Genomic DNA, 25,934 nt, shown 5'->3' on the forward strand with positions numbered 1-25,934 from the left:
AAAACTAAACCATGTACATGTCCACAAGCCAACCTGAACCACCTTAACTCTGTAGTTTCTCTGTCCGTCCACTTCAGTTGCTCTACTTTTTCTCCTTTTTGTTTAATTCATTTATCTACCCCCCTTTGCCCCACCATTTTCTTCTTTCTTAAAATCTTCCTCTTTAGGTTTCTGGTCTGTTTTATAGCCATCCATATGTTACTTTTACAATTATTATTATTAACATTATTAATACTGATCTAATACCATCTTGATTATCATTACTATATATCTCTCAATAAGATTTTTTTTTTTTTTTTTTTCATTCAGCAGTTAAACCACTGACACGATCTAAAAGTATGCCTGTGTGTATGTTTGGGCCTTTCTTGGCCCAAAAATTTACATATTGTTTGATTAAAAGGAAAACTAAATGCAATTGGAGACATGTATGGCGGTGTGTAAGTGTGCTGTTATTATTGTATGCCTACTATCATTGTTGTTATTATATTATAATAACTGTTATTTTTTAGTACTACTATTACCATTAATATTATCACTTCAATTTCTGATATAATTGTGAGTCTAATTAGTCCCCCCATCCCCTTTTTTTTATTATTTTGTTTTATTTATAGGACAACTATACCTTCTTTATAACCATCCCCCATTCCCCTTAACTTACAAGACTTGAGTAATTTATACTATGTAAGCCAGGACACCTGAACACACCATGGATTATCCAACACCAAACCATAATAATGTCTGTTTTGTTTTTATGTATATATATATATGATTACTTGTTTTTTATTTTTCTTGATCAATCGATTTCATTTGTTTGTCTCTTTGGTTTTGCTTTTTTTGTATGTGTGCATGTTTGTTTTGTTTTCTTGTTACTGTTCTGTGTATTTTCACTTTTTCACTAATAAAATTTAAAAAAAAAAAAAAAAAAAAAAGATGATGTTTGAATACAACTCCAGACATAAAACTACCACTGTATGAAGTCTTAACCAATCAGATCAGGCCATTTTACCCTCCCCAGACTCTGATGTAGGTGCCAGTCAGTATGGTTGTGTCAAAGACCAAAACCAAGGAGATTTTTGTCTCCTGTTTATTTCATTTTAGTTAGTTTTGTATTATTTTAATTAGTTTTGTAAGTGCACTATACAGTTTTAGTTAGTTTTCATTTATTTGGTAAAGCTTAGCTTAGCTTAGCTTGATTTAGTTTCAGTTAACTAAAACGATTTTTGAATTTTAGTTTTAGTTGTTTAGTTTTAGTTAACTATAACAACCTTGGTAAGGACCACTAACAGTACTTGACCAGGAGATAATCTATTAGTAATGTTGAGTCTAAATGGGTCATTAACATTGTGTAGATAATTCTAAATAAAATGTTAGAATATTAAATGAATCTATTGATTCGTTTCATGTTCTTATTTCAGTATGACAGTCCTAAACACCAAATACTGGGCAGTTTTTCCTCTAGCATGCAAAGTCCTGAACACTAACTGGTTTTAATGTTGCCAGCATTAGAAAAAGTGGGTGGAACAGGCAAGGAGTAAGGGGTTAAAAATGATAATATACCAACATGTTTGCTTCATTTTTGTGCATTTAGACAGTGTACAGGTGTCTGGCTGCAGTTTTGACCATTAGAAACAAAACCTTTCCCAGTGTTGGCTGTCTCAGACTTCAGGTTATGTAGTCCTGGTATCAGACAGCTAGAATCATGTCACAGTTGGATATGTTGGTCATCAGACCATTACAGAAAAAAGACATCATGTATGACCATTCAACTATAAAGGATGAAAACATGATATTAGGTGTAACTCGCCCAGCCCCATTGTAACATATCATTGTAGGCTCCTTTAAAAGGAGACAGTCAGGTGACTTCCTGTCTCAGGTGAAGATGGATGGATGCACTGTGAGAAGGATACGTGTGTCTTTGATGATGACATCTCGAGTGGCTTGGTGAAACACCATCTGATAGAAGACGTAGACGATCTGACACACAAACTCATCATCCTCCTGTTGGGCTGCAGTCCACAAACCAAAGGACAGAATTAAAAGTCTGACACCAGGATTAGGCTTTTACTGTTTCAGAGGAAGAGTAGATGACTGCTTTATAGCCGCACACCTCTGCAGGTCACAGTACTTCAGGAGACTGAGCTAGTTGGTATACGATCTATTACAGTAGAGTATAGTCTACTGTAATATTTATGATTAACACTGGTCTAGAGAGTATGGTCTAGACCGCCCCCCTTGTAAAGCATCTTGGGGTAACTCCTATCTTGAATTGGGGCTATACAAACAAAGATCCAACAAAGAAAGATTGAGAAACAGGGCACTGTGGTAAAAGGCTGTGGGACGCTTCAACAGGAAACTACTGAATGTAGCTAAGTTGGTCACTGATGCTTGCTCATGCTCCATGCTGTCAGAAGGAAGTTCAAAGTTAAAACAAATATTCACAGATAAAGCCTACATCCTGAACCTTCTGTTGGGGTGACTGCTTCATAAATGATATGATATAAATGCTCTTCCTTCCATAAACTGTACCTGTTCACACAGTAATACAGCCAACAGGTCAAAGAAACCTATGTTCTACAATCATCAAAGTCTTTTTCCTTTCATTAACATTCACGTTTAGCGATAGATCAAAGTTACAAGTCATACAAACTCACGGCATAATACTTCAGCTCAACTACTGAGAGCGTATTGACATAGGAAACTCAAAATCATAAAATTGGTCCAAACAATTACTACGCACTGCAACTGTGTTACACAAACTCTTAAATCAAAGTGAGTATATTACCATTAAGAAGCTCAATAAGTGCAGGAATGATGCCAGATTTGGCCAACATAGCAGCACAGGCATCGTCCATGGAAACGGTTCCAATCATTATCACGACCTCCAGGATGAGGTCGTCCTCAGCTGAGCCTGAAAAAAAAAAAAAAGACTGTTAAAAACATGCAAGATAAAATGAACAGTCTCTACATGGACACCATTGCTTTCTATATGCTAAATGTTGGCATGTTATCATTCATCCCTGCCGAACCGCCGCGCAGAGAAGACACAGGACAAAAATAATTAACACCTGACCCACAGATTTACACTTACCAGCTCCTTTTGCCATATGTCATAAAACACACCACAGCTGGTGACACAGGCTTTCAGAAATATTAGAGCTATAACATTGAGATTAATGAAAAGACTCTGTTTTATTTCTGCACTTTCTCTGAAAACTTACAGGAACAGACCAAATGCTGCCATACCACTGGAAACCTCAGGTTAGAGTCGCCAACACTTTAAACCAGACCAGCAGCAAGGATGAAACCTTTAAAATGGCAGAACTGAACATCTACAGGTGTTTCTCAAAAAAATAGAAAATCAACTAAAAGTTCTTTTTTTTCCTGAGTTACTTCAGAAAGTCACATTTCTCTAATTCATCTCAGAGTTAAATATTTGAAGACTTTTTCTGTTTTAATCTGGATGATTACGGCTCACACAAATCTAAAATCTACTTTCACAAAATATTAGAACATTGTGCAAAGGATTCCTGAGGCTTCATTCTCTTCCTCTGGTCCAGGACACACTACCACAATCATGGGGAAGACTGCTGACTGGACTTTTATCCACAAGACAATCACTGACGCATTCCATCAATCAATTATTGTTGGTATAGCGCCAATTCACCAAAGTCCTCCCGAGACACTTAACAAGGAGGGCAGGGCGAGACCGTACTCTCTGATGTGGTCTATTAAAATAGACCAGCCTTAATTTATCATTGCAGCGAAGTCGTATTGCTCTTGGATTCAATGAAACTGTTTTATTAATGATTATAGATCATGATCACCTCCATGAGGAGGGTAAGCCACAGAAGGCCACTGCTGAAAGTTCAGGCTGCTCTCAGAGGCTGGATCAGGGCACATTTATGAAAGCTGACTGAAGGGAAAAGTGTGGAAGAAAAGGAGACCAACCAGCAGGGACGAGCTCAGCCTTCAGAGGATTGTCAAACAGATTCAAGAACTGAGGGGAGCTTCACAAGGACTGGACTGAGACTGGAATCAGACGATCAGGAACCACCACACATACCAGGAGTTGATTCTGATACCAGTTTCCCTTTTCAGTAGGACTAAGCACCGTCCCACAGTGAAGCCAGAACTACCAGAAACTGGTTTACTGACCATGGTGTTACTGGGTTTTGACTGGCCTGCCAACTGGTCTACCCTGAACCCCATAGAGCAGGCCTGTTCAATTAGCGTCCCGGGGGTCACATGCGGCCCAAAACCAACCCCCAAAGGGCCCAGCCTGTGGCAAGCCGCAGAGGCAGAGGGCAACCTGTTTCACAAGTTTTTTTAAATTTCCATACTATTTCAGACCCAGAATGCAACACTCTGCGTCGTCTACCAACAGCCTACCTACAATGCATTGCGTTGTGTAAAGCCCGGCGATGCTGACAGAAGTAGCCCCAAGATACCTGAGTATAAAACATGTCCTTTTTATCTGCAGCTACATCTGTGCGTATTTGTTTTTATGCACTTGGGTAGGATGTGACCAAATTTATTATTTAAAGAATTTCATTTTATTTTTTCTATTTATTTTTGGTATTTTTATTCAAGAGAAAAAATCATTTCTACTACCTCAGGTTATGTTCAAATCCAGCTCTGTTGTTGTGTTTTCATGCACTTTCTCATGTGCTTTTGTTGCCAAATTTAAAAGGGAGACTATGAATAAAAATTCATATTTTTCATCAAATTCATCTGTATTGGTTCCAAATTTGGCATTAGCAGCTGCTCACTAGGTGCCAAACATGTCTGGCCCGGCTACATTTCTTGATTTTAAAATTTGTCCTGGTTGAATCTGTAATTGAATAGCCCTGCTATAGAGGATCCCTGGAAGATGAGAGACCCCAGATTCAACAATCCAGACCAGCTGAAGGCTGCTATCAGAGAACCTGGGCTTCGTAACCCCCCAGCAAGACCACGGACTGATTGGTTCCATGACACAAGCAGAGACGCAGGAATTCATGAAGAAGGAGGTCAGACCAAGCACTGAGAGAGAAATGAGGAGGATTTACCAGAAGATCCACATTTCTGGATCATAAATCCTTTCAGACTGATGTCTTTGATATTCTGATGTTTAGAGAGTTTAGATTTCTGTGAGCTCTGATCATCGAGATTAAAACAACAAACATTTAAGTTACTTTTTTCTAGAACAGTAGCAAAATTCCTCCAGTCCTCATGTTTCTCTGTTTTTTCTTAATAAAAATGAGAATGCCATAAAAATGGTCAGTAGCTTCAATCCAACAATTCATACCAAGTTTTAACAAGTCAAAATAATCACAATCAGACAAAATTTTCACCTTCCGGTAATTTCGGTTAAAGCATCAAAATGGTATGAAATATGCCCATGGTTAAGCAACAATAAAAAAAAAATCTCAAGGGGATTTGGGAGGAAGATCTAGGATATACAGTAGATGATGAAACATGGGACAAGACTCTCTCCAATAATGGGAAATACATTAGAGAAGCCAGGGGAAAATTTATACAACATCAGATTCTTAACAGATACTATTACACTCCTACAAGATTACACAGTATGGGATTAAATAAAGATGGTTCGTGTTGGAAGTGTAAAACAGAATGTGGTACTTGTATTCATGTGTTATGGGACTGCCGGATGGTCTTCCCATTATGGAAATGTGTTTTGGATCTTATGGAGGATTGGTTAAAATGTCGTTTTCCTAGATCGCCACAGTTATTTCTCCTGGGAGATAAAACAGTTGTACCTAACTAAAGCAAGTATGCATTTAGAGTATTGATGACTGGTGTGATAGCATGTCCTCGGTTAATCCTGCGGTTCTGGAAGGAGCCAAAAATTTTGACATTGAAAATATGAAAAGAAGATATTATGGCAATAGTTGCATGTGAAAAGATGTTTGAAAAACTAAACAAGAAAGATGATTTATCTAAGGAGCAATGGCACAATTTTAGCCCGCATATTTTGGAAGAAAGAACCTGATCTGGTCAAGAAAAGGATGGACTGTATAAGCACATTAGTGTAATGGTTCAGATCCTGCATCAAGGATGCTCCATTATTGTATCAAATGGACTGTATCTTTATCAATGTCGATCATGTTTCCTGCCTGTTTTTTTTGCGTTTGTAATTATAGATTTCTTTTTGTTTATACTTTGTTTTTGTTCAATGTTATAAAAGCAAATAAAACTTTAATTATAAAAAAAATAATCACAATCAGAGATTTCAAAGCTCTCAGCTCTAACTGGGTATTTCAAAGCGGTAAAGTGACCCTGGATTATGGAAATACAGTGCAGTAAAGCCACAGATTTGTTTTTATTGTTGCTCCATCTGCACATCGGTTTGTGGGATTTGTTCCTGATTTTCATATTGATGTTTACTCCCCCTGGTTTGCCCGTGATGATTGTTCAAAGGCTGTAAAGTTAAACAAACCAGTCTGTTAATGTCTGTGATTGAAGGAGATCATCATCTAGTTTATACAAGCCCGGCCTGCAGGAAAGAAGAGTTTGAGTTTAATCTAGCTTACATGGCGTTGGTTATAATATAGCATATATTTTATATAGCTGTGTTTGTTGAATAAAAACATGAGAAAGAGTGACAGGCTGCTGTTGTGAAGAGAGCAGGTGTGCATGAATGAACTGTACACAGGGACTAATACAACCAAAGCAAAGCCACTAAAGCTCGAGCACAGAGTGGAGAGGGAAACGCTGATCTACAGCTAAACAGTACCTGGTTTCAGTCTGTCTTTGAGGAAAGGTACCAGATTATACTCTTTGACCACCAACTCCCAGTCCAGGTCAGGGATGGTAAGATTGGCCAGAGTACCCAGGCACTCCAGGACCCACTCCTCCTCTTCCTCTGCACGTATTTCTGCTGCCAGGTCACCAACATAGTCCTGACAGAAACAAAGAAACAGTCAGGAGACTATCATCGCCTGGATCTGTAGATTTCTCGGACTGCATCACAAAAGACTGATCCCACCCAAGCATTTCAAAAGTTCATCCTCTTTAGGACATCGAAATGAAATCTGATTAAATACCCCACAGAAGTTAAAATTCATTATCAAAGCCAACACTGGATGTGTGGCACGTGTTCAGAATACCTGAGCCAGACTATACTATCCCGAGCCACATGATCTAAATGTGCTAGTCAGTCCTGGTACAACTTTAGATAGAATATAAGGAGTATTTGAGTAAAAAAAATATGTTTTCATTGGTCTGACTAAATATATCAACCATTTTTGACTGTATGTGGGTGTGCTGACAGAGAGGTTGGCCAACTCTCCCTGAGTCACACTTTATCAGGCAGTTATCAGCGAGTTCTAAAATCATTTCAGTGTTGCTGGTGGATTCAGAATCTATATATACAGTATATAAGCAGCAGCTAACTTTTTCCATGAAAAATAACTATTGGATACGCAGACTAGGCGCCAAGTTTTACAGACAGTAAAAGCATGTAGTTGACAGAATAAAGATGACTGCCATGCTTCTTTTATCAGGTTACAGGACATTCTAGTAAACTCCAGCTGCCCTGACAAAACCCAAAGTTTGACAGGTACAGGTATCGGCAAAATAAGCACATCTGGGACATCCCTAATTCTGGCTATATACACTATATTGCCAAAAGTATTCACTCACCCATCCAAATAATGTAAATCAGGTGTTCCAATCACTTCCATGTCCACAGGTGTATAAAATCATCACCTAGGCATGCAGACTGTTTCTCCAAACATTAGTGAAAGAATGGCTCGCTCTCAGGAGCTCAGTGAATTCCAGCGTGGTACTGTGATAGGATGCCACCTGTGCAACAAGTCCAGTGGTGACATTTCCTGGCTCCTAAATATTCCACAGTCAACTGTCAGTGGTATTATAACAAAGTGGAAGCCATTGGGAACAACAGCAACTCAGCCACCAAGTGGTAGGACACGTAAACTGATGGAGCGGGGTCAGCGGATGCTGAGGTCATAGTGCACAGAGGTCACCATCTTTCTGCAGAGTCAATGGCTACAGACCTCCAAACTTCATGTGGCCCTCAGATTAGCTCAAGAACAGTGGTAGAGAGCTTCATGGAATGGGTTTCCATGGTAACAGCTGCATCCAAGCACTGTGTCACCAAGTGCAATACAAAGTGTTGGATGCAGTGGTGTAAAGCACACCGCCACTGGACTCTAGAGCAGTGGAGACGCCTTCTCTGGAGTGACGAATCGCGCTTCTCCATCTGTCAATCTGATGGATGCGTCTGGGTTTGGCGGTTGCCAGGAGAACGGTTCTTGTCTGACTGCATTGTGCCAAGTGTAAAGTTTGGTGGAGGGGGGATTATGGTGTGGGCTTGTTTTTCAGGAGCTGGGCTTGGCCCCTTAGTTCCAGTAAAAAGGAAATCTGAATGCTTCAGCATACCAAGAGATTTTGGACAATTCCATGTTCCCAACTTTGTGGGAACAGTTTGGGGATGGTCCCTTCCTGTTCCAACATGACTGTGCACCAGTGCACAAAGGAAGGTCCATAAAGACACGGATGAGAGAGTTTGGTGTGGATCAACTTGACTGGCCTGCACAGAGTCCTGACCTCAACCCCATAGAACACCTTTGGGATGAATTAGAGTAGAGACTGAGAGCCAGGCCTTCTGGTCCAACACCAGTGTGTGACCTCACAAATGAGCTTCTGGAAGAATGGTCAAACATTCCCATAAACACACTCCTAAACCTTGTGGAAAGCCTTCCCATAAGAGTTGAAGCTGTCTGGTTTATATCAGGCCCACCACATGAAACCTAAAGCTATAGCCTGGCAGATTTGAAGGTTTCAGGTTGTCAGGACAGTTGCTGTCGGAGCTCTCATGGCTGTTGAACACTCACTATAAACAATGGCTTGGTCGGTCCATCGTGCTGTGAGATGTTTCTGATCATCTTCATCAGAAGGCAGTCTTTCATTTTCAGAGCTTTCTTCATCAGCATCTTCAGCCCATTTCCTTGACGCACAGAAACAGCAGAAGCTCGCCTTAAACACAAACACTCCAGGGCTCACAGACCACCATCTCAGCATAATGTCACTTTTAAACAACAGAGTGTGTTAGAACGAATTAAAACAGCACAAAGTCGACATATCAAATGATGAAACTGAGAAATATCAGTGTGGAAACTAAAATCAACCATTTATGCAATATTAATTTAATAATCAATAATTAGTCAATTTAAAAAACTATTCCCTTTTTCCCTCTAAAACGGTACTGAAATAACAAAACATGACTTTTTTGTATTCTTATTTTTTGTTTGGATAAAAAAGGGCAACAAAAGCGGACCATGGGCCAAACCAGACTTTGTTAAAGTTGGGGGCAGCTGTTGGTGGGGTAGGCACAGCTGTTACTTCACTGCCAGCTCTGTTCGTCCCACATTTTTGCATCTGTTATTCTTGGGTTTCTTTTTTCAGACAAATAATTGTAGATGTTTTTTTTACCTTGACATGTTTCGACTGTCATCTGCAGTCTTCCTCAGAAGCGCCAGCTGACCGCTGTGACCTGTCCTTATATTCTGTTCTTCCCAGGCGTGGTCAACCTGACGGACCTGACAGGTCTATCAGGCTGACCACGCCCCCAGCCGCCCGATGGTCTCTGGAGGAGAGAGTCCCAGGTGTGGGAGAGCATGAGTTCTCCCTCGTCCCGGTTAATGGTGGTTTTTTCCCACTTCCTGATTTCAACGGCCTCTTTAATCCAGCACTTGTGTTTATTGTTCCAATTATTCTAAGCCAAATCAAATCAGCCGTATCAGACCATTGCAAAAGACAAAATCACATCATGGACTGGGACTACGCAAGAATTACGGGGTCAGAGAACAATAAACACAATCGCTGGATTAAAGAGGCCATTGAAATCAGGAAGCGGAAAAAACCACCATCAACCGGGACAAGGGAGCACTCATGCCCTCCCACACCTGGGACTCTCTCCTCCAGAGACCATCGGGCGGCGGGGGCTGGGGTCAGCCTGATAGACCTGTCAGGTCCGTCAGGTTGACCACACCTGGGAAGAACAGAATATAAGGACAGGTCACAGCGGTCAGCTGACGCTTCTGAGGAAGACTGCAGATGACAGTCGAAACATGTCAAGGTAAAAAAAACATCTCCTACAATTATTTGTTCGAAAAAAAGAGAAACCCAAGAACAATATTCAGAATAAGAAGACAAAATGAACTGGCTGGATTTTTTTTGCATCTGGTATTAAACCCACTCATATACATCTACCTTCACACATGAGCTGTGCATTCCTCTTGTTTGCAGCCAGGTTGATGCAGATGGAGATGAGCTCAGTTTCAATTTCCTCCTCAGTATGCTCATACAGCAGCTGCATGAGCTAAAAACAAGCACAAATACACATGTGACATTAGAATGATGGAAACAAATGCACACGAGGAAAAGATGTTTTATGGTTGTACTGCAGTTCGTTTACCTGATGAATGCAGTCTGTGTAAACAAACATGCCCTTAAAGCGGTCATCAATGCTGATATGGTAGAGGATTCTCAGGGCTACCTGATGGTTGTTCTCATCACCTGTATCACAATAAACATAACAAAAATAGTTTTATATTCGGAGTTATGATGAATGTTGCATCAATCCAATACGTGTGCAAAAACAAGATTCAGGCAAAAACTCAATTTCCCTCCTTCCATGATATAAAACATGAAACACTGATATCTGATTTGATTTAGGTCCACTGGAATCCCTCTGTTTTTCTGACTCTTAAAAACAAATAAAATGAGCAATCTTAAGAGAAATGTTAGGAAAAAACTGGAGATGCACAGACATAATTAAATTAAACAGTACGTATGAGGCAGACACACTGTGTACAGTTCCAAAACAGAACCTGACCACCTTGGATGTTTTACCCTTCTATTGGTTTTATAATCAATCATGGTCAAAAAAATTTAGCTTGTTTTGGCACAAAAAATAATCAACAATCATTTAAGCAGATTTACAACAGAATAATGTCAATTAATAAAAATCTGTTATGTAAAATAAGTGACCGCATAAATATTCAGCCTCATTAAAGTGAGTGACGTAAGTCAAGAGAGGTCCAGACAGTTGGTGCTAGTAGAGTGCAGCATCATGATGTGGGGATGCTTCTCAGCAGCATCATGAAGTGGGGATGCTTCTCAGCAATGTCATGCTGTGGGGATGCTTCTCAGCAGCATCATGATGTGATGGTGCTTCTCAGCACCATCATGATGTGGGGATGCTTCTCAGCAGCATCATGAAGTGGGGATGCTTCTCAGCAGCATCATGATGTGATGATGCTTCTCAGCACCATCATGATGTGGGGATGCTTCTCAGCAGCATCATGAAGTGGGGATGCTTCTCAGCAGCATCATGATATGGGAATGCTTCTCAGCAGCATCATGGTGTGGGGATGCTTCTCAGCAGCATCATGATATGGGAATGCTTCTCAGCAGCATCATGATGTGGGGATGCTTTTAGCAGCATCATGATGTGATGATGCTTCTCAGCACCATCATGATGTGGGGATGGTTCTCAGCAGCATCATGATGTAGGGATGCTTCTCAGCACCAATGATGTTGGGATGCTTTTTTGCAGCATCATGATGTAGGGATGCTTCTCAGCAGCATCATGATGTGATGATGCTTCTCAGCACCATCATGATGTGGGGATGCTTCTCAGCAGCATCATGAAGTGGGGATGCTTCTCAGCAATGTCATGCTGTGGGGATGCTTCTCAGCAGCATCATGAAGTGGGGATGCTTCTCAGCAATGTCATGCTGTGGGGATGCTTCTCAGCAGCATCATGAAGTGGGGATGCTTCTCAGCACCATCATGATGTGGGGATGCTTCTCAGCAGCATCATGAAGTGGGGATGCTTCTCAGCAGCATCATGATATGGGAATGCTTCTCAGCAGCATCATGGTGTGAGGATGCTTTTAGCAGCATCATGATGTGGGGATGCTTCTCAGCAGCATCATGATGTGGGGATGCTTTTTAGCAGCATCATGGTGTGGGGATGCTTTTAGCAGCATCATGATGTGGGGATGCTTCTCAGCAGCATCATGATGTGGAGATGCTTCTCAGCAGCATCATGATGTGGAGATGCTTCTCAGCAGCATCATGCTGCGGGGATGCTTCTCAGCAGCATCATGATGTGAAGATGCTTCTCAGCAGAATCATGATATGGGGATTCCTCTCAGCAGCATCATGATGTGGGAATGCTTCTCAGCAGCATCATGATGTGGGCATGCCTCTCAGCAGCATCATGATGTGGGGATGCCTCTCAGCAGCATCATGATGTGGGGATGCTTCTCAGCAGCATCATGATGTGATGATGCTTCTCAGCACCATCATGATGTGGGGATGCTTCTCAGCAGCATCATGATGTGGGGATGCTTCTCAGCATTATCATGATGTGGGGATGCTTCTCAGCAGCATCATGATGTGGGGATGCTTTTTGCAGCATCATGATGTAGGGATGCTTTTTTGCAGCATCATGATGTAGGGATGCTTCTCAGCAGCATCATGAAGTGGAGATGTGTCTCATCAGCATCATGATGTGGGGATGCTTCTCAGCAGCATCATGATGTGGGGATGCTTCTCAGCAGCATCATGATGTGGGGATGCTTCTCAGCACCTGGGCTTGGAAGGCTTGTAAAGGTAGAGGGAAAATGAATGCAGTAAAATATAGGAGAATTCTGGAGGACAACGTTCTTCAGTCTGACAGAGAACTACGGCTTAGACAAGATTAATTTTCCACTAAGACAATGAGCTGAAGCATACAGAGAAAACGGTTTAAAGACAACAAGGAGAATGTTCTGGAGTGACTGACTAAAAGCCCAGACCTCAATCCAATAGAGGATTAGTGTCCGGACTTGAAAAGGGCTGTTCCCTCCTGATCCCTGATCAACCTGACAGAGCTAGAGCAGTTTATCAGGGAAGAATGGAGTAAAATTCCAGAGTCCAGATGTTTGATCCTGACTGAGACCTATCCACACAGACTCAAAGCTGTGACTGCAGACAAAGGTGACCCTACTAAATACTGACTAGAAGGGGGGAATATTAATACTGTAACTTTTTTAATGTAATTGACATTACTTTGTAGAAATCTGTTTTCACTTTGGCTTAAAGAGGGTTTTGTATATTTTTGTTGTTGAAAAAAACAAATTCTATTGACCATGATTGATCCAGGCGGGTCAGTACTTTTTATAGGCACTGGAAATGGATTTAGTGTATACTTACCTAACAAGGCAGTCAGTTTTGGTAAAAGTCCAACTTCCACCATCTTTGCTCGAAGTCCAGAATCAAATGAGAGGTTTAGCAGCAGACGCAGTGTCAGGTTTGACAAATCTTCATGGTCACAGGAAACCAGATGAGCTAATCGCTCAATAATATTAACCTCAGCCTGCAAAACACAAACTCAGACATTGAGTGAAAGTTTATGTAGTTAAAAGGATAACTGCAAGATAACATGAAGACAGAATACATTCAGGCAGGTGAGGAATAAAAAAGGCTAAATCATTTACAACTAAAACTAATACACTCCCCTGCAAAAGTGTTGGAACGGTGAGGCCATTTCCCTTATTTTTGCAGTAGGCTGAAAATTTTGGGGTTTGACATCAAAAGACAAATATGAGACAAGAGATCAACATTTTAGTGTTTATTTTCAGGTGTTTACATCTGGATCTCATACACAATTTAGGAGATAGCACTCTTTGTTTGAACCCACCCATTTTTCATGTGAGCAAAAGTATTGTAACATGTGACTGACAGGTGTGTGCTATCACATTGATTATTCAAACTATAAACAGTGCTGAATGTCTACATTCAGTTTCAGATTTGCCTGTGCAGACTGGATTTGGAGTAAGAGGTGTAACCGACATGAAAACCAGAGAGCTGTCGATGGGTGAAAAACAAGTGATTGTGAAGCTGAGAGAAGATGGTAAATAAATCAGAACCACTGCAAAAACATTGGCCATAGCCAGTACAACTGTTTGGAATTTCCTGAAGAAAAAAATGACACCACTAAAGTACAGACGTCGAACAGTTAGACAGAAAACAGCAGCAGTTGACCAACAGAAACATTGCAGGAAAGCTGTAAAGAAAGACCCTAAAAACACTGTTAGTAACATCAGCAACAACCTCCAGAGGACAGGAGTGAAGGTATCACCATCTACTGTTAGCGACATCAGCAACAACCTCCAGAAGACAGGAGTGAAGGTATCACCATCTACTGTTCGTAACATCAGCAACAACCTCAAGAATACAGGAGTGAAGGTATCACCTTCTACTGTTAGTGACATCAGCAACAACCTCCAGAGGACAGGAGTGAAGGTATCACCATCTACTGTTAGCGACATCAGCAACAACTTCCAGAGGACAGGAGTGAAGGTATCACCTTCTACTGTTAGCGACATCAGCAACAACCTCCAGAATACAGGAGTGAAGGTATCACCATCTACTGTTCGTAACATCAGCAACAACCTCCAGAAGACAGTAGTGAAGGTATCACCTTCTACTGTTAGTGACATCAGCAACAACCTCCAGAGGACAGGAGTGAAGGTATCACCATCTACTGTTAGCGACATCAGCAACAACCTCCAGAAGACAGTAGTGAAGGTATCACCATCTACTGTTAGTGACATCAGCAACAACCTCCAGAGGACAGGAGTGAAGGTATCACCATCTACTGTTAACACATCAGCAACAACCTCCAGAGGACAGGAGTGAAGGTATCACCATCTACTGTTAGTGACATCAGCAACAACCTCCAGAGGACAGGAGTGAAGGTATCACCATCTACTGTTAGTGACATCAGCAACAACCTCCAGAATACAGGAGTGAAGGTATCACCATCTACTGTTAACACATCAGCAACAACCTCCAGAGGACAGGAGTGAAGGTATCACCATCTACTGTTAGTGACATCAGCAACAACCTTCAGAGGACAGGAGTGAAGGTATCACCATCTACTGTTAGTGACATCAACAACAAACTCCAGAGGACAGGAGTGAAGGTATCACCTTCTACTGTTAGTGACATCAACAACGACCTCCAGAGGTTAGGAGTGAAGGTATCACCATCTACTGTTAGTGACATCAACAACAACCTCCAGAGGACAGGAGTGAAGGTATCACCTTCTACTGTTAGTGACATCAACAACAACCTCCAGAGGACAGGAGTGAAGGTATCACCATCTACTGTTAGTGACATCAGTAACAACCTCCAGAGGACAGGAGTGAAGGTATCACCTTCTACTGTAAGTGACATCAACAACAACCTCCAGAGGACAGGAGTGAAGGTATCACCTTCTACTGTTCGTAGCATCAGCAACAACCTCCAGAGGTCAGGAGTGAAGGTATCACCATCTACTGTTAGTGACATCAGCAACAACCTCCAGAGGACAGGAGTGAAGGTATCACCATCTACTGTTAGTGACATCAGCAACAACCTCCAGAATACAGGAGTGAAGGTATCACCATCTACTGTTAGCGACGTCAGCAACAACCTCCAGAGGACAGGAGTGAAGGTATCACCATCTACTGTTAGTGACATCAGCAACAACCTCCAGAGGACAGGAGTGAAGGTATCACCTTCTACTGTTAGTGACATCAGCAACAACCTCCAGAATACAGGAGTGAAGGTATCACCATCTACTGTTAGTGACATCAGCAACAACCTCCAGAATACAGGAGTGAAGGTATCACCATCTACTGTTAGCGACATCAGCAACAACCTCCAGAGGACAGGAGTGAAGGTATCACCATCTACTGTTCTTAACATCAGCAACAACCTCCAGAGGACAGGAGTGAAGGTATCACCATCTACTGTTAGTGACATCAGCAACAACCTCCAGAGGACAGGAGTGAAGGTATCACCATCTACTGTTCGTAACATCAGCAACAACCTCTAGAGGACAGGAGTGAAGGTATCACCATCTACTGTTAGTGACATCAGCAACAACCTCCAGAGGACAGGAGTGAAGGTATCACCATCTACTGTTAGTGACATCAACAACAACCTCCAGAGGACAGGAGTGAAGGTATCACCATCTACTGTTAGTGACATCAACAACAACCTCCAGAGGTCAGGAGTGAAGGTATCACCATCTACTGTTAGTGACATCAGCAACAACCTCCAGAGGACAGGAGTGAAGGTATCACCATCTACTGTTAGTGACATCAGCAACAACCTCCAGAGGACAGGAGTGAAGGTATCACCATCTACTGTTAGTGACATCAACAACAACCATCAGAGGACAGGAGTGAAGGTATCACCTTCTACTGTTAGTGACATCAGCAACAACCTCCAGAGGACAGGAGTGAAGGTATCACCATCTACTGTTAGTGACATCAACAACAACCTCCAGAGGACAGGAGTGAAGGTATCACCTTCTACTGTTAGTGACATCAGCAACAACCTCCAGAGGACAGGAGTGAAGGTATCACCATCTACTGTTAGTGACATCAGCAACAACCTCCAGAGGAAAGGAGTGAAGGTATCACTTTCTACCGTTCACAGAACACTTGATGAACATAAGTACAGAAGCTACCACCAGAAGATGCTCTCCACTCATTAGCAAGAACAGGGAGGCCAGGCTGGAATGTGCCAAAGCACAGAGAAGATTCTCAAAAATACTGGGCCAAAGTTATCTGGACTGATGAAACAAAGATCAACATTTACCAAAGTGATGGAAAGACTAAAGTTTGGAGAAAGAAATGATCTGCTCATGATCCCAAACATACAAGCTCATCTGTGAAACACAGTGGAGGTAATGTCATGGCTTGGGCTTGCATGGCTTCTTCTGGAGTTCATCAGGGGCAAGAAGTGGAAGGTGTTAGACTGGCCAAGCTGATCTCCAGACTTAAACCCTTTAGAGTATTTTAGCTGCTAAAGAGGAGACTGAAGGGAGTAACCTCCCAAAACAAACAACTGAGAGAGGCTGCCGTGAAAGCCTGGAAAAGCATCACAAAAGGAGAATGGTTAAGTTTGATTATGTCAGTGGTCACATGCTTGATGCAGTTACTGCAAGTAAAGGATTTACAACTAAATAATGAGTCTTACTTGAATCTGTTCTAAGTCTCTCTGTTCCAATAATTTTGATCACCTAAAAATTTGATGTTCTGTTACAAATAAAACTATCTCCTAAGTTGTACATCAGATCCAGATGTAAACATCCGGAAATAAAAGCTGGAATGTTGATCTCTTGTCTCATATTTATCTTTTGATGTCAACCCAAATATTTTTAGTCTACAGCAAATATAAGGGAAATGGCCTCACCATTCCAATACTTTTAGAGGGGAGTGTATATAAAACAAAAATGGAACACAACAAAGGAATCTATCATAAAAGAGCCCTGGTAAAGACACAAAGTTTGTTTACACTGAGAGTTCAGTCATGCTCAGTAAGTAAGTAACCTGACTATAATCCTCATTTCAATAAACAAGCACTGGAGCAGAATATCGTCCTCCCTTCTCAGAGGGACAGCACAGCAGACAGCTATATGATTTCTGCCATGTCTGTGTCTGCCCATGCTCCAAGCCTGGCCGAGTCACAGAACACCAAGTCAAGTTTAGATCTAACTGAAGGGTAGACATGCAAGAGTAAATCGATGCATGTTAAAAATCCTGCTTTAGCCAGACTAGCACAGTGATTCAACTTTTTAACTGCATGTAAATGCACTAAATCAGAGTATTCAGACAACCCCCAAACACACCCACAGATTCACCCAGAAACAACGAAACAAACCATCAACATGTTAAATTAGAAACTAGAAAAGCACTTGGAGAGTGCAGACCTCCAGATCAGTCCTATCTCCCAATGATGAAGAATCCTGTAAAAATTCCTGGATCCAGACGGTGATCCGGATCACTCCCAAAATCTAATCAGTTCTTCCTTATGCCATTTCTGACATTATCTGAAAATTCTTTGACTTTTTCTATGACAGATTTCAGGTCATCAGGCAGTTTGTTAAAAAAACACAGGGGTGTATCACAAAGCAGGTTCAACATACTCAGGCTTTCTTCGAGTGAGCTTTCTCAACCAAGTCTGAAGCTCCAGTTAGTCACAAAGCCGGCGAGGATCTCATAAAGCAAGATCAGAGGAAGCTGGCTAGATCACCATGGTAACTAACTCTAAACTCATAACGTTGTTGGTACAAGGATTTGTACAGTCACAGCTGTAATTCTACATTTAAGTGCCATCATTTCTTATTTCTTCTCTGCATGCATTAATCTGGAGGTTTTTAGCTTAAAGAACATGAAATTAAGGAAAATTTATGGAAATTCCTGGAACACCAAACTCACAGGCCTTCTCATCATGCAGACACTACCCTAAGAAGTGTGTATAATCAAGCCTCTCATTGTCAAATTTAACTGTATCAAATCTGCAAGATTAGTTCAGCTGATCATTCCCACTCTAAAATATATCTAAATATAGAATAAAAAACATGACTGTACAGCATCTCCAGACACTCTGATTCTATTGTTGGTCCTAATATCCTGCTTTGTACATTTAGCACCGCTGCTTCTACAACAAAAACAGATTTATAAGATTAAATGGGAGCACTGGTAGCTCCGTGGCTGTAGCTACTTTTCCACTCACCATGTCATTCTTGTTCTCCAGAAAGATGGACAGTTTCTTTAGGAATGAAACCACCAGGACCAGCAGCTCCTCATCCTCTCGCTCAAGAACTTTAACCAGCAGACCAACAATGTTTTTGTTCCTCATCTTCAGCTCTGTTCGTGTGTCCTCGGCAAGGTTCAACAGGAGGTAAAGAGACACTGGGAAACACAGGAGAGAGAGGACATAGGCAAAAAGAGAGAGAGAAAATAGGTGTGTTAGCATCCCTGAAATGTGACTCTGAATATCACTGTAATAATCTCATATATGCTTACCATGTACACGGACATCAGGTGTCTATGTGTATGAAGGGGGGTAAAATATTTTCATCTAGCAAAGGGGGCCCTGGGATTAAGTTTGAAAACCACTGGTACAGCTCTTTAAAACTAGCAGCTGCCAATGAGCAACAAGGGCAGGGTACTGGTCAAAGTGAAGGTAAGGTTAAAGTGGTTTTATTTTTTAGAGAAATAATCTGTCAAACTATGGGACTGCATGGCGTTACACATGGAAGCAGCAGGACTACGACCAAAACAGAGCAGCTCTGAGACCTGATGGACCTACCTCTGAGCAGCTGCTCCTGTTTAGCGAGGAGGCCTTGGTACTTCCTCATGGCTTTGTCCTGGTCTCTTTTTAAAGAACCGTTCTCTGGTGCAGATTCACGTACACACTAGAGAGTTAAGGCACATATGACGAACACTAACGGACAAAAGGTAGGCTTCACAGCAAGGGGTGGACCATAGCATTAGCACTAGCATTAGCATTAGCACTGAGAGGGTAAATAGAAGTAGATGGAAGGATATAAGCCTGGTTTTTCTTGCGTAATTCCTCACGCCAAACATCATGTCTCTTCAGCTCGTGCTCCACCACACTCATACATAAAGCTCCAATTTTATAATGACTCACCACACCATGAAACTGGGAGAAACTAGGAGGGAAAAGAAGAAAAACGTTACACCGTGTAGACATTGAAGGATGTGTGCCACTGTGTGTGTCAGAGCTGGGCAGTTTGAGCTTCAGAATAACAGGATGACTGTTACTCTGCTCCTGCTGTCCTGTGTGGTAAACAGAGATGAGGATAACTGCATGATGCAGAGGCCTACCAAAGCTGCATTTTCAACAACAGTCGGAAGACTTTATCAATACCACTGACTGAACACATGACAGACGGACTCGACAGGAGACTTTCTCATGGAGTACATGAACCCTGGTCACTTAATAGTGCCATATATTATATTACACTAATGTGGGAGTGTGTGAGGATTAGCATTGTGTTTTCTTGACAAGAGGATGTCAGGTGACATGGAGTAACCCACAACTAATGAAACTAAACTTAGCAAGTAAACAAGTAATGAAATTTGTATTTGGTAGATTATTTCTTTGTTGTAACAATGCTTCTTGGCAATAAATCTTCTACTGTAGTAAAATCTGTTTATTTCCCTTTTAAATGGAGCCACATTTGTAAGGATCATGCATTTGTGGGATGAGCAGCAGAGCTGAGTATGTGGGTTGCACCCATGAAAAATTTGCCAAATCTTCTCTGCCAATGCCAAACAGCTGATTTTGCTGTTTCTATTGACTATTGACTATTGATGTTTTGAGCTTCTAGTACCCCCATGTGCTGCAAATCTGCTTAAGTGGTCAGTAGATGTCTGCCTCAGGAATCAGCATGCCATGTTTGACTGATCTGGATAAGACCCGTGGAAAAGGGCAACTTCAAGCTGGTGTTCCACAAAACCAAGCTGCAGCATTGTTTGGAGTGAACCCTAGTACCATCTCCAAACTGAAGGCCAAGTTCCATCTAAAGGGGAATGTCAGAGACAGGACGCAAAGTGGGCTTCCCAAGAAGACAACATCCCAAAGCCGTGTTTCCATCAGGGGGTCTGGTTTGATTCAGTTCGGTTTGGTATGGTTTGGTACGCTAAACCCCCAAATAGTTTGCGTTTCCACAGACACCCGTGCTCTCACTTGGGTGGGCGGGGCTGTAAAAGCATGCATGTGAAGTCACAGACAGTGCGAGTCAGCTGTTCCAGCAGCAGAGTTATAGAGAGGATGAGTGACAGAAATCAGTCAGGAATAAGCAGTAAACAGCTTTATTTCAGCTGAAAGTGCTTTTTTAAAAAATAGCTACATTTTAATGATGTTAACTGCTGTCAGTAAAGATCCTCAGCTGATGGAATACGTGTACAGAGATGGTTTGAGTCGTAACGCTACGTTAATATATGAATATATCTAGTCTAGAACAGTTTATGACAAAATATGAAAGTTTAGAGCTGTACTGTGAGAAATCGCTGCCTTAAAATCAAGCTAGATTAAGTCAGAAATCCGGAGTGCACTGATCTCATTGTAAATAGTCTGCAGCCTGAAGTTTTACGAGCCTGTTCAACAACCACAGAGCGATGTTTTCACAGGTTATCTAACGTAAGAAGGAGATTGATAACTAGTTACAGATGAGAATGAACTGTTCTAAGGCTTTGTATTCACTAAACTTCAGCATTAATTTAGTTTCTCATCCATGGCGGATGGATCAGGCTGATGTAAGCCTCTGGGCTCGGCTTTGTGTTCTTAAATCATCCAGATAAACGTCAGGAAACTTGATTTGTGGCCAGATACCAATATCCATAGACCAGGAAACAGTCTGGATCTCCGTCGAATATATCCAAATATTTCCCATATAGGCAGATAATGGTCCATTTTCTCCCGTTTTCCCCCCCTTCTCACGGCGCAGACTTCTGTGATTGAAGCTGGGAGGCGAGCAGCAGAGCCGCACGCTGACGTGACGTCAGTGCTGCCCCTATTGTTGTGTGTGTAGCTCCACCTTTTTGGTACGGTTAGGTAAGATTGGCACCCCTACGGAAGGGTGCCGAAAAGTGGGACAGTACGGGTCGGTTTTTTGAGACCCTTTCTCTATGGAAACGCCCAAAAAAAGCGTGCCGTACCGCACCGAACTGAGCCGGACCACTCGGTGGAAACGACCTACAATATGACCGTTTCCTTACCCTGTCAGCACTGAGGTACCATAGGCTGTCTTCTACTGACTTACAGTCAAGGTTTACAGGACGATATGGCTGATGGCTCTCTGTCCAGACAATCCAGAACAGACTCCACAGAGCCGATCTCCGGTCTCGCTTCCAGGAGGCCTGCCATGACTGCCCTTCACTGTCAGGCCTGTTTGCACTGATGTCGGCAACACGTGCACTGGAACCTGCACATGTGGAGGAACGTTATGTTCAGCGATGAGTCCAGATTCTGCCTACAGCAGTTGGATCGAAGGGTCAAAGTGTGGAGAAGACGCTGAGAATGCTGTGCTGATTGCTGCTTGTCATCATTGGAGGAAACCTCAATGCAGAGAGATATGGAGATGAGATTCTGCAACCAGTGGCAATCCCATACCTCCACAGTCTGGGACTGAACTCTATCCTCCAGGATGGGGAAGCATGAGGAGGAGGAGCCAGGCTGGTGACCAGCATGAGGAGGAGGAGCCAGGCTGGTGACCAGCATGAGGAGGAGGAGCCAGGCTGGTGAAGAGCATGAGGAAGAGGAGCCAGGCTGGTGACCAGCATGAGGAGGAGGAGCCAGGCTGGAGACCAGCATGAGGAGGAGGAGCCAGGCTGGAGACCAGCATGAGGAGGAGGAGCCAGGCTGGTGATCAGCATGAGAATGTCTTGTTTCTTCGAACTTCAATCATCCAATCCACCAAACACCAAACAAGAGTCAACAGTAGAATCAGCTGTTTAGCATTGGCAGAAGATTTGGCACATTTTTCATGGGTGCAACCCACATACTCAACTCTGCTGCTCATCCCACAAATGCATGTTCCTTACATATGTGGCTCCATTTAAAAGGGAAATAAACAGGCTTTCCAATGATATAAGATTTATTGCCAAGAAGCATTGTTACAACTAAGAAATAATCTACCAAACACAAATTTCCTTACTTTTTGTGCTATGTTTAGTAGTGTAACTAGTTACTGTTAGCTGTGAGTAACTAAGTAATGTAAATAACTAATGCCTGTTTTTTTCCATTTCTGAACCAAGTCTTGCCACTTTTCACCTATTGTTGCCTCTGTTGGCCCATCATTGCCTCTATTAACCACTTTTTACCACATTTTAACCACAATTCAGTATTTAATATGCTCATTTTACTAGTTTAACCCATTTCTGACCATTTTTCTGTCTTAGTTAACCCATTTTGCCAGTTAATATCAATTTTTCATCCCATTTCACCAAATTTTTCACCCATTTTTGCCAACTTAAAGTCAATTCAGCCACTTTTTAATTCCCCTTACCACTATCTATACCTGTTTTACCACTTTAACCAATTTTTGCCACTTTTTGCTTATTTTTTGCCAATTTTATCACCTTTTTGCCACTTTCAACCAATTTCTGCTACTTTTAAAATCCAGTTTCACCACCTTTTCCACCAATTTTTGCCATTATTAACCTATTCTAGCCATTTTTAACCCATTTTATTTCTTTTTTTAATAAAAGTGATTTGAACCCATTTTTAAGAAGGCTAGCTACCACACAAAATAACATAAAAACATACTTGCTTGTTTGGTAAGAGTGGTTATTTTTCAGGTTAAAGCTCTCCCGATTTCCCCCTTAAGGGTGGCCTTGTCTGCACACGATTATTCTTGATTGTGCAAGGCTGTGTTCAACCACCTTCAGGTACAGTGGGGATCCCCAGTCTCTTGCACCTTTATTGTTGGGGTCCCGGGCTGAAAAGGTTGGGAACCACTGCTCTAAAGAACTAGACCTGATGAACGTCTGTGGCCTAACTCTGGTAAAACTAAAGACTGAGAGATGTGAAAAAGCACTCTCTCCTTGGTTTTGGTCTGTGAACTTAGTCAGAATATTTAATTATGACCAATCAACATGGATTAACCTGGAACAGCACAAAATAACTTAACTTAACTTAATAACTCTTTAATAATCATGATCTCAGTCTCAGTCTGAATAGCTATGATGATGATGATTTTGGCCATAACGGAGCAGCCCTACTATGTTACCTGGAGAAGCAGAAGAAGACGTAAATGATGATGGTAGCCAGCTCCACGCTCTGTTTCCAGTCCTCCCTCAAAACTCTGGCCAGAGCACCCAGAGCGGCCTCTAGACACACCAGAGAGCACCAGTTTAGATACTGTGGGTTCTTCCTTCATCAGTCTTTCACAACAAGCTTATTTTGCTGATGTTTTTTACAGTAATGCAGACAAGTCAAGAGGACATGGTATCATATACACACCTGCTAAATGGCTAAAGCCCAATAATAAGGAAAATAAGAACTGAATTTTTATGTTAAAAAGTACTTAAGAGTAGGGTTTTAGCATCATTAGATAATTCAGATGGCCTTTTGTTATATGGAGTAATATATCATACCAGTTCTACCATTTAAGTCACAGGTGTCAAACTCAAGGCCCAGGGGCCAAATGTGGCCCGCGGTGCAGTTTTACCTGGCCCTCAACATCCCATCTTATTTAGAATTGGCCTGTTGCTCTGAGGTCTGCAGATTTCCTCCAGTACAAAAATGTAAATTTAACCTTGAAGATAAAAAAAAAAAAAAAAAATCCTTAAGATATAAAAATCTGAAAAAGTAGAGAGTAGAAAAAAATTACATAAAAAGTCAGGAATTCATTTGTGTTTTCATTTCATATTTTATTTTTGCATCTCAAGATTATAACTGAAACTTAGGTTTTGAATTTTTATTTCATAATTTGACCTTTTCTCTCAAATTTTGACCTTTTAGATTCACAAATTTTTATTTTAAATCAAATCTTGACCTTTTAAACTCCTAACTTTGACTCATAATCGAGACTCTTAACACCTGATCAAGAATTTTATCTCATATTTTGAACTTTCAGAGTCACAATTTGGAATTTTTGAATTTTTAAACTCTCGTTTATATATTTACCTTTTAAAAACCTTACTTTGACTTTGTATTTTGACTTTTAGGACTTATAAAGTTGACTTTTTATCTCAGATTTTGAGCCTTTAAACTCATTTATGTATTTATTTAGCATGTATTTGACATGGACACGGTAACATTGATGTTGTGATATTTAATCATTTTGACTTTTTTTAAAATCTTAGAATCATTTATCATCACTGTTTAATTTCCCCTCTAATTCATTACCTGTGAAAACACAGTTGACAGTGTTCAGTTAAATCTTGACCCTGACAGGCCCTCAGGTTAGACCTCAATTCAGATTTCGAGTTTGATACCCCTGATTTAAGTCATCAGTAAGATAGTTTCATTTTAAAACGGTACTCCATTACTGGAATAAACTGTTATTTTCCTTTATCCTTTGACTTTTTGTCAAATAAAAAAACAGGAAATCCCCAAATCGTGCACAGTTTCTGTTTCTCTCCTTCTACCTGGCACCTACATCAGCCGTGTACCTGCAGAGGTAGAACAACAGTCATCAGTATAGCCTGTTGTTTCAGCCAGAGGACAGCATTTACCTTTCTTTTAAATATACTCATTGTATTGAATTCCTGGACTAAGAGACAAGATCAACATCATAATGAAGTTCAGGTTTAAGTGCGTCCCCTTTTAGCTCATAATGGACCTTCTTCCTGCTAACAGCGGTATGTCAAACAGTGAAAACATGCATTTATGCTCACTGACTCTCAGATCAGGCTGTGCAGCATGAATGTTGTCCAGTTTGACTGACTGAGGTGTAGAAAGCCATCTCCAGCCGCATTAACTCGCTGTGTTAGTCTAATCTGATCCAGAGCCATCTCAGCGGGGCTAACATGTTTACAGTTAGAGTCAAACCAACAAATATTTAGGCTTTTTACAACTACATGTAAACTTACAGGCCCTCATTTATCAAACTTGCATGGAAACCAGTGTAAAAATCATCTTATGACAAAGTCCACGTGTGATTTAGGAGACGTGTGTATTTAACCTAGGGTAGCGGATGGCTGATGAGTACGGTGGCTTAAAACAATCGTGGTTTAAAGAACACGCCCTTAGATATTTACGGTTCAGCCTTTCTCGCCCCACATAGAGCATCGCCACACGGCAAAAATACCTCCTCCCCTCGATCACGCTGTCAGCCTCCAGGTCAGAGAAAATTCATCAGTTTTTGGTTTTCAGCCTGAATAAAGAAATCAGAGTACTCAGAAATACGGCGTGTGGAAGGAAATCCCCGCTGAGGTTAATGACGACGTTAGACAACAGACGTGGTCAGCTCTTAAGATTCTATCAAGAAAGTTTGCTGTCTCTCTCACAAGAAGCAGCAGCAAGAAGAAGTCAGACTAAAGCTGACAGAGGAGAGCGGCTGTGGTTCCTCGGTTTCAGGTCTTATTTATGCAGGATCATTA

At 41.5% G+C, this 25,934-nt stretch overlaps 1 protein-coding gene across 1 annotated transcript in view; it reads right to left on the reverse strand.

Annotated features, from left to right (window-relative positions):
• Positions 1-25,934, reverse strand: part of LOC121520318 (kinesin-associated protein 3-like) — a 50,632-nt gene that overhangs the window by 5,257 nt on the left and 19,441 nt on the right. The window contains exons 6-16 of the mRNA XM_041803694.1: positions 23,618-23,717; positions 19,410-19,534; positions 19,171-19,269; positions 18,592-18,770; positions 13,231-13,393; positions 10,442-10,542; positions 10,237-10,345; positions 8,859-8,971; positions 6,737-6,902; positions 2,783-2,908; positions 1,908-2,006 (exon numbers count right to left, since the gene is read on the reverse strand). Coding sequence (XP_041659628.1) covers positions 1,908-2,006; positions 2,783-2,908; positions 6,737-6,902; positions 8,859-8,971; positions 10,237-10,345; positions 10,442-10,542; positions 13,231-13,393; positions 18,592-18,770; positions 19,171-19,269; positions 19,410-19,534; positions 23,618-23,717 — 1,380 coding nt within the window. The remainder of the gene's footprint in view (positions 1-1,907; positions 2,007-2,782; positions 2,909-6,736; positions 6,903-8,858; positions 8,972-10,236; positions 10,346-10,441; positions 10,543-13,230; positions 13,394-18,591; positions 18,771-19,170; positions 19,270-19,409; positions 19,535-23,617; positions 23,718-25,934) is intronic.

Source organism: Cheilinus undulatus, linkage group 13, assembly GCF_018320785.1.
Source record: "Cheilinus undulatus linkage group 13, ASM1832078v1, whole genome shotgun sequence".
Lineage (NCBI taxonomy): Eukaryota > Metazoa > Chordata > Actinopteri > Labriformes > Labridae > Cheilinus > Cheilinus undulatus.